The sequence below is a fragment of the Nannospalax galili genome, unplaced genomic scaffold (genome assembly GCF_000622305.1).
Source record: "Nannospalax galili isolate Female #2095 unplaced genomic scaffold, S.galili_v1.0 scaffold426, whole genome shotgun sequence".
Classification (NCBI taxonomy): domain Eukaryota; kingdom Metazoa; phylum Chordata; class Mammalia; order Rodentia; family Spalacidae; genus Nannospalax; species Nannospalax galili.
In genome coordinates, this window is record NW_008354494.1 from 417,713 (window position 1) to 426,990 (window position 9,278).

The 9,278-nt window shown below is 40.2% G+C and overlaps 1 protein-coding gene across 1 annotated transcript; it reads left to right on the forward strand.

The window, feature by feature from the left end:
- The first annotated feature begins 2,046 nt into the window (after positions 1 to 2,046).
- LOC103748872 (olfactory receptor 2D3-like) lies at positions 2,047 to 2,970 on the forward strand. Its single transcript, XM_008851656.1, has one exon. It carries the CDS (start codon positions 2,047 to 2,049, stop codon positions 2,968 to 2,970), a length of 924 nt encoding a protein of 307 aa, XP_008849878.1.
- The last annotated feature ends 6,308 nt before the right edge of the window (positions 2,971 to 9,278 follow it).

A 9,278-nucleotide genomic window follows, 5' to 3' on the forward strand; every position in this document is an offset into this window, starting at 1 on the left:
CAGATGTTTTCAGGCTTTCTCCTAAGGTCTGGATCCATCCAGGAACAATTTTGGCCTCGGGAATTTTGGGGTTGGCCTGGCCTGGGAGCCTGGCCCAGGAAAGATGCTTGTATAGGGCAGCTGGTGGCTGTGCCACCCAGAGATGCAAAGGCAGATGGGTCGGGAAGAGGCCCCAAGGACTCCTGGGGACTGCACTGAAGAGTTTTGTTGGTCTGTATGCAAAGGATCAGGAAGAGGAAAGGTCAACCCCAGCATCCCAGAAAGAGGCTGGTGGGTGGTGCAGGTCCAGGGAAGCAAAGGGAGTTGAAGACGGGGCCAGGCCCAGAAACAGTGCTCCTGGGGCCCAGAGAAGGCACTACCTTGGTCTGGATGAAAAGGATCAGGGAGCAGTATTGGTTCCCCAGGTGCCTGGGGCCCCAAGACAAGGAATGGGGCAGGGCCCAAACTGGGAGGAGAGAATGGCGGTGGAAATGGGAGGGTGAATTAGGCTGGGGGAGTCAAGTCAGGGAGGGTGCAATGGACTTACTCCAGAGAGAGGCCTGCAGGTAGGAGAGAGGCCTGAGGTGGGTCCTGTAGGCCCAGGGAAGCAGAGCTCAATTAACATTTTTTAAATAAATAATTTATTGAGAATTTCATACATATATATATAAGGTGTTTTGACCAAAACCATGCCCACTCCATCCCCTCCATCTCTTCCCATATCTCCCATGGTAGTCCCTGATCCTGAGAGTGAATAATGTATGTATGTCCTGTTTGGGACTGAGCACTGAAAAGTCACTTAGTCTCAGCAGCCATGAGTCTGTGTCATCACAGTTCACCAAGAAGAGAAACCTCTCTGATTAAGGCTGAGAGAAACATTTGTCTATGGATGCAAACATAAACATTTAAAGAGTAGTTTGTCAGCATGTCAGTTTATCCAATCTACAGTAGTAGTTCTCTTCTGGGGCCTAGGATTTCCCCAGTCATGGATTTTTGATTAGGTTTACAATACCACATATGTGTTCCCTCCTGTTAATTGGCCCTAAAATCCAACTGGAGAACTGTATGTTACCTCCATGACTACCATGACACTACTACATTAGTGGGCACATCAGGCATTGGCATTGTAATCCAGAAGGTCCAGAGCTGGGCAAGACCATTGATGTTCTTTTCCACCAGTGGCCTGCATAACCTCTTCCCATCCCCAATACTGTATGAATAATGACAATCTCAACTGGATTTAAAGATGATGAAAACTGAATGCAATTCAACTGCTAATAATGAATGATACCAGGAGATACCAACAGATGATAACTATTCATTAGTACCAAAGGACCCTTGAGCAAAAAGAGATAAAAATTTGTGCAAAACAGACAATTGGATATTAGAAAATAATGCTGAGTGCCACATCCAAAGACAAATCTATTTTAAAAATAAAACAATGAAATCTTTTTGTGTTAGAAGAATTAACTGTGGCAAGGATCAATTTCACAATGATATTTGTTTTAATTTAGTTTTACATTCTTGACACAGAAACTTTTAACATTATTTTATATATACTTAAAGAAAAATCAGGCTTTATAAATATTATAAAGTTTACACTATAAAATATAATCAGCTTAAAGTCACTTATATATACTTAAAGAAAAATCAGGCTTTATAAATATTATAAAGTTTACACTATAAAATATAATCAGCTTAAAGTCACCTCTACCTGCTTGCTCCCCAAAGCTGCATAATGGAAGCACCTGCATAATGGAGTTGTGAGCAGCACCACCACCTCTTCTCCAAGGTGGACCAGATGAGGTTGTCCATGCAGAATACATAGAATGGTTCTTTCTTATTGCTGTTACAAAATGATACAAGCAGAGAAAAATGGATATTTGCTTTCAGTCATTGGAACTACTAAAACAAAAACTCTTTTGGAATATGTAAATTTTAAAGAAAGAACTTAATATCCAAATTTTTAATATTGATTAATAAAATACCTAAGTTGCTCAGATGTTAAATAACCGTGTTATGCATTTATTTTAATTGACACTGTTCTTTAAACAGGAATAACTATTCATGGGCAAGGAAAACCAAACCTCTGTGACAGAATTCATCCTCCTGGGCCTCTCACAGGACCCAAACACCCAAGTCCAGCTCTTCCTTCTCTTTCTCCTCATCTACCTGCTGACGGTGCTGGGAAATCTGCTCATAATCCTGCTCATTCACATGGACCCCAGACTCCACACTCCCATGTACTTTTTTCTTAGAAATCTGTCCTTTGCTGATCTCTGTTTTTCTACAACTACAGTACCCCAAGTGCTTGTCCACTTCCTGGTGAAGAAGAAGACCATTTCTTTTGCTGGGTGCGCAATGCAGTTAGTTGTTTTAATTCTGATTGGGGGAACAGAGTGTGCCCTTCTGGCAGTCATGTCCTATGATCGGTATGTGGCTGTCTGCAAGCCTCTGCATTACTCCACCATCATGACACACTGGGTGTGTGTCCAGTTGGTTGCTGGATCCTGGGCCAGTGGTGCATTTGTGTCCCTGTTGGATGCCACATTCACGCTACATCTTCCTTATGAAGGAAACAATATCATTAACCATTTTTTCTGTGAACCTCCTGCTCTCCTGAAGGTGGCCTCAGCAGACACGTACAGCACAGAAATGGCCATCTTTGCAATGGGCGTCGTTTTCCTCCTGGCACCTGTTTTCCTCATCTTCATTTCCTACTGGAACATCATCTCCACTGTGATCCGGATGCAGTCTGCAGAGGGGAGGGTCAAGGCCTTCTCCACCTGTGGTTCCCATCTCATTGTCATTGGTCTCTTCTATGGCTCTGCAATATTTGCTTACATGAGGCCAAACTCCAAGATAATGAATGAAAGGGACAAAATGATTTCAGTGTTCTACTCAGCAGTGACCCCCATGCTGAACCCTTATGTATACAGTCTGAGGAACAAAGATGTCAAAGGGGCGCTCAAAAGGATCATTTCAAAATAATATATTTCATGTGATATTGTGATGGTGATGACCATTGTTGGACTAGAATGAGCTTTTCTTGTACTCATTGTCTACTTTCACCCATTCCTCCACTTCTTTTCATTCTATTTGCCTATCTTTTTCTCTGATCCAATTAATTTTCCTTTGTAGACGTGTAAAATAAAATAAGTAAGAAAGGGAAGGGAAAAAGAAATTAGCAGAGAGAGGAAGGATGTAGAGGAAAGACGTGGAAAGGAGAAAGGAAGGGAGAGAGGAGGAGGAAACAACAGGAAAGCAGTCACTTTTCTATTAATTCATACAAAATAAGTAAGGAAATTTGCATAGGTTTTCATTTGACTATATGTCATAAAACAAGGAAAGAACCAATAAACTATCAAAATAAGGGAATAGATATCAATGGCAAGACAGTCACTTCATGCTTGCATGTATTCAGGATTTATATTTTGAAGGTATATCTTCTGGGTGCATTTATGGAATTTTTAAATAGACATGAAAATTGATGCTACATTTTTAACATACCCTGTACTCCCATAATCAATTCTTGAAATTAAAAATAGGGTAAATTATAACAATAAGTAACCAAAGATAGCATTTTTAATTTTTAATTTTTTTTATTTTCTTAAATTTTCATGCAGGCATATGATAATTGAGAATATGTCTACTAAAACACCCCTACCCTAATATTTTGCCTCTCCCTCTTCCTCTTTACCCTTTTGTTCTCCCAAACAATATCATGACCATTTTTCCATATACGTGCATTATCTTATGTAATTATAAAATCTGAGAATAACAAAAACATATGGAACTTGTTTTTTGAGACTGGTTTAATTTTCTCAATATAGTTGCTTCCATTTGCATCCATTTTCCTGCAAATTCTATAACTTCCTTCTTCTTTATGACTGAGAACATTCAATTGTATTTTTCCATATTTTTTCCATTCCCTTGTTTTTGATCACTGAGTGTGGCTTCACAACTTAGCTATTATTAATAGTGCTGGAATAAATATTGATGCATAATTTTCTCAATACTGTGTTTGCTTGCAGCTCATCAGGTGAATTCCCATGCATTTGTTTGAAAGTCATTTAAGTCTGTAATTATGTAATGCATATTCTGTGCTCATAGTTTTTACCAAGATCAATAATTACTAAAATGACAGGTTAAACAGCTTATGAATCTAAAATGCATGAGGGCACGTGAGAAATCTTTCATGAAAGCTTTTCTACTGGCCACTTCAGGCACACTTTTACTTACGTTTCCTATGGCTCTTGCTGATGTTACTGCCCATGCATCCTCTTGAATCATTAGCAAAATCCTGTGTTCTTTTCTGTATTCTTCCTTGCTAGCCTTCAAGGATCAGCCAGGACTGAATTGCAGAATTCCATTAGAATATTGTTATTGTTTTAATTTGCTTTTATCTTTTTAATGTTTTAGATTTTTCAAAAATTTATTGTGCTTTTGTATATCTCATACAACAGTTCTTAATCAAATTCAGACCTTTCCCCCATCCATGCCACCTCACCAGACCTCATGTATCTCACCATACAAGTTAAGTTCTATCCAGTCAAACATTTGGACTCAAATGTCTTTTGGTACAAATTCATCCACATAAAGCTTTTTATTATTTGTTCATTTTTACCGAATTTTTGTGTATTTCATACAGATCATCTTTATAACCCCTTCCCCACTGGCACCCTCCCTTGGTCCCCCCACTGGATTTCAAGCATTTTATCATTTATGTTAAGCCTGATCAAGTCAAATTAGTGTTAAATATGTAGTATGTGTGGACATTGTGGATCCTTCTCTATTTTATCCCTTTCCCTGCCTCCTTTGATTATCTAATTCGTTTACTACGTCCACATTTGCCCCTAAAAGATTCTTAACTTTGTAGAACAGTGTTAGGATTGTCGTTTTCTGTCTTGTGATCATTGGTAATGTTATTCCTGCCATGACTGATTTTAAGTAAGTACATTCCTGTATCTTGTATGGTTTGGTGTTTCTGCTATTACAATAGGATGCTGTCTCCTCTCTGTGGTGTGCTGAAGAATGATCTCTCAAGGATATGCACTAAACAGGCCCCCAAATGAAACTGGAAAAGATTTCTAAACCAGTATTCATCATAGGTAGAACGATGGATGAAGATCTCAAAAGTTCACTTGTAAAAATGATCAGTGATCTGAAAGAGGGTAAAAACAATCACACAAATGAGGTAAGCAGATCAGTCCAGTATCTGAAGAGAAAATCCAGTGACAGAGAAAAACATTAGTGAAATGTAGGTGGAAAGCAATGATGTGCACTAAAATATCAACAATATGGAAGGAAAAAATTAACAAGGAAATTGAGATCTTAAAAACAAAAATAAGAATGCTGGAAATGAAAAAATGAAATGACCCAAATAGAAAACATAGTGGAAGCTTGACCAAGAGACTCGATTTAGGCAAAGAAGAAATACCAGGTATGGGGACTGATGTCAATAAACACTATATTCAGATATCAATGTAGAAAAAGAAATAAATCACCGTGACTAAGTCTAAGAAAACTGGGACACAAAGAAAAAACCTTACAATTTTCTGATCAGAAGAAGCAGAAATAATAGCAGAATTTTTCCTAAATCTAGGGAAAGAAATGAACATTCAAATATCAAAGGCATTGAGAATCCCAAAGAGATGTGACCAAGGAAGAATCTCTTGGCATTGTGTTAGAATCAATACATGAAAAAGTATCAAGCAGGAGAGCACAGAAAGAATAGATTTCCAGAGAGGAATCAATGATCAAAAGAAAGACACAAGAAGGAAGGAAGTCCAAACAGTCACCAGGCAATGCCTAATATCTGTAATGGAGGAAGAAAAAAATATCAATAATCCAGCCAGCCAGAAAACACACTAATAACATTACAGGAATTAGCAAACATCTCTAAAAAATAACCTTAAATCCAAATGTATTTGACTCATCAATAAAATGATGCTGACAAGCTTTAAAGTATTTGACTCATCAATAAAATGATGCTGACAAGCTTTAAATAAAAAAAAAAAAAGCCAACCTCATCTTACTTCCAAGAAACGAACTTATTGACAAAGACACTCATGAACTGGGAATTAAAGGATGGGAGGTAATTTATCAAGCAAAAGTAAATTAAAAACAAGTTGAGGATGGCTGCAGCGCAGAGCGGGGAAGAATGCAGAAGTAGAGGTGCTCAAATCTGGGCTACACCTACCAGCAAGGAGGGGATGAGTCCCTAATCCTAGGTCTTGGTCCTTCCTTTCAATGTCTATCCCTTTGCTCTGGTTGAACAAGTGTGGGCCAGGAGCCCAAGCCAGAGGCCGACTCCATAAGATGCCTTCTGAGCTAGAAAACCCCAATGAAGCCCTTGCTTGGGTGACATGTTTTTCTGGCCTGTGGCCTCTGCAACGCCTGAGGCACAACATGGATAGACTTTCCAGGGCAGGTGGCAGCCCAGTACTGGGTGTGGGTACCAGGAATGTGCTTCATTTTGTCGAGGTGACTCCAGGATGGAAGGCACTACTGCAGTGAGTCCACCATGCAGCCACCCTCAGGACTGTGATTCAACGTGGCGTCCACAGTGGCCGCCAAGCCTATGGCCCTGCTGCCTGGCCACACTGGAACAGACAGAGAAAGAGATGAGGCCGCACCAGCCCAGCAGTTGTGGTGCCTGGAGCCAGCATGCACAGAGGAGCCTGAGCGCTGGAGCGCAAATGGACTGAAGGTGCAGACTGCCAGGGCCTCCATCGATGCTCTGTCCTTGAAGATGGTGGGAAGATGGGAAGGAGAGCAAGAGGAAGGAAGGACAAGGTGCAGCCTCTTCACCCTGCCCTCTTTGCTCAGGCAGCCCAGGTGACCAGGCCCATGGGCAGCGGCCAGCAGTGAGGACTTCCCCTGCAGCAGGGAGGGAAGGGAACAGACCATGACTATGATGCTCTAGTTCGCAGTCCCCCGCATCCCAAGCCAGCAACAGATTCCCTAGGGCTCTTGCCCTGGAGCCCTCCCCGGTGACTGGTCTGGCTACGGCAGCCCAGAGCACTGTACTTTCTGCAGTTGCTAGCGCAAGGTTGTAAGGAAGACACCGAAGCCCTGGCCAGCTCAATGGCTTCAGCAATGGTAGCATACTACCCAGCGGCTCATCAATACCCTTGGAAGGCCCACTATCAAGGCAACTTCTTTAGCTGGCTGGGGCTATTTTGCCAGCTGTGTTAGAAGCTAGTGTCAGTCTACCATGAAGACAAAGCAGGTGGTTCACCTGCTGTTGCTGTCTAGCTGTGTGTGGCCCCCTGTGCTCAGAGGACTTCCCTCTGGTAGCACAAATGCTGAATCCACTTACCACTGTAGTCTGTGCAGACAGCCTCTAGTCCCTGTTCAGCCAGCCCTTGGTGCAGGCTGTGACCACACTCACCGGCTTTGCCCCCAAGTGGCAATAGCTAAGAAATGAACCAGCTTAGATGTCAATCAACAGGTGACTAGATAAAATCAAGTACATATACATAATGGAATTTTATTCAGCTATAAAAATAATGCTACCATGATGATGTGCAGGAAAAATGGATGGAATAGAAATAATTTTATCAAGCAAAATAATGTAACTCTGAAAGACAAATATGTAGTGTTTTCCCTCTTATGCTTAATCTAGATTTAAATGTGTGTTTGTGTATGTGTGTGTGTGTGTGTGTTTATGTATACAACATGAAAGTACAAAGTAGGACATGAGAGCAGAAGAAGAGGAATGGGGATTCAAGAAAATGCGATAGAATAAATATGTAATGAAACAGAAAGAGGAAACTACTTGGGAGGAGAAAGGGAAACATCAAGAGCACAAGAGGGATATGGGAAGCAGTGGGAGCCTGAGAATGACAAATGTCTTTATATGCATTCATATATACATATATGCATTCATATATATTCATATATCACAAACATTATTTTTATGCTAACCAAAAATCAATTTTAAAAGAACTACATAGAGATTATATGCTCAGGTGCGAATTTCTGAAGCTAAATGTTCCATGTCACTCTATATTGAGAATATAAACAATTTCTATCAAGCAACCCAGGTCCCACTGCAGATCACATTATGTGAACACTGGTCTGTATTACAAATACATTAAAAAACACAGTTGGCCAGACTCTTTACTTTACCTTATCTTCCTTTCTATCATCATTACCATTAATCATTCAATCTTCAGACACTTCCTAATTATGTGCTAGCCTGATTCTTTGGTACTGATTTCATGGACTTCTTATCTGGACTTTTGTCTGATTTAACTTTACATCATATATCATCACTTTACATATATGTATAAAAATTCTATTATTCGGGGCTGCCACAGTGGTTAGGAGCACCTGCAGTTTTTCCACAGGACCTGGGTTCAGTTCCCAGCTCCCAAATGCCTGCAACTCCAGTTGCAAGAGATGTCGTCTTCTGTCCTCCACCAGCACTACATGCACTTGCACATGTATACACATTAAATAATAATAATTTGTTATTCTTTTCATGTACTCTTTTCAGCTTCTGAAATTTTTAATTTTGAAAGGCATGCTAGGATTATAACAAGTTTTCATGTTCATATCCCTAGCTTTATAAAATTTCACGCAATATAATCTCTTGAAAATGTAATTGCCAAACACGTTCGAGTCTGAAGCAAATTACAGCATTGCCAGAACATATTCTCATATTTGTGAAAGGTTGATGCTTTTTCCTTTGTTCAATACAGTGATTTCATTTTTGTGTATATGTGTGTGCACTCACAGGGTTTCACGGACACCATGTGTATGTAATACTCATTGAGGCTAGAAAAGGGCATCACATCTCCCGGAACTGGAGTTACCAAGGGTAGCTAAAAACCATTTGTGCATTGGGAACCAAACCCAGGTCCTCTGCAAGAGCAGTAAGTGCTCTCAACTATTGAATCATATCTCCAGCCATGCTTTGTTCTTTTATGGCATGTAATTAAATGCTTGTTCTTTTAGCTTCCATATTCACTGGTATAAGTTAAGAAAGAAGTGACTGCTTCCCTTTCCTGCTCCTTCATCCTCCCTCACTCCTGTCCTGCCCTCCCCCTCTACCTCCTTCCCTCTTCACTAATAAATTTTCCCCTTCCCTTTTCTTTGTTCATTTAATTTAATTACTTTCCCACATCTACAAAAGTGCCTTCCTTTTAAAAGGGAATTAATTGAACTAGAAATACAAGGGAATGGAAGAAGTAGAGATAAGGTGTAGAAGAAACAAAAATCTGTAAGATAAGCCATTGTCTCTCTATTCTGTGATGGTAAACAAAATCACATCACCAGTGCCAGAAATG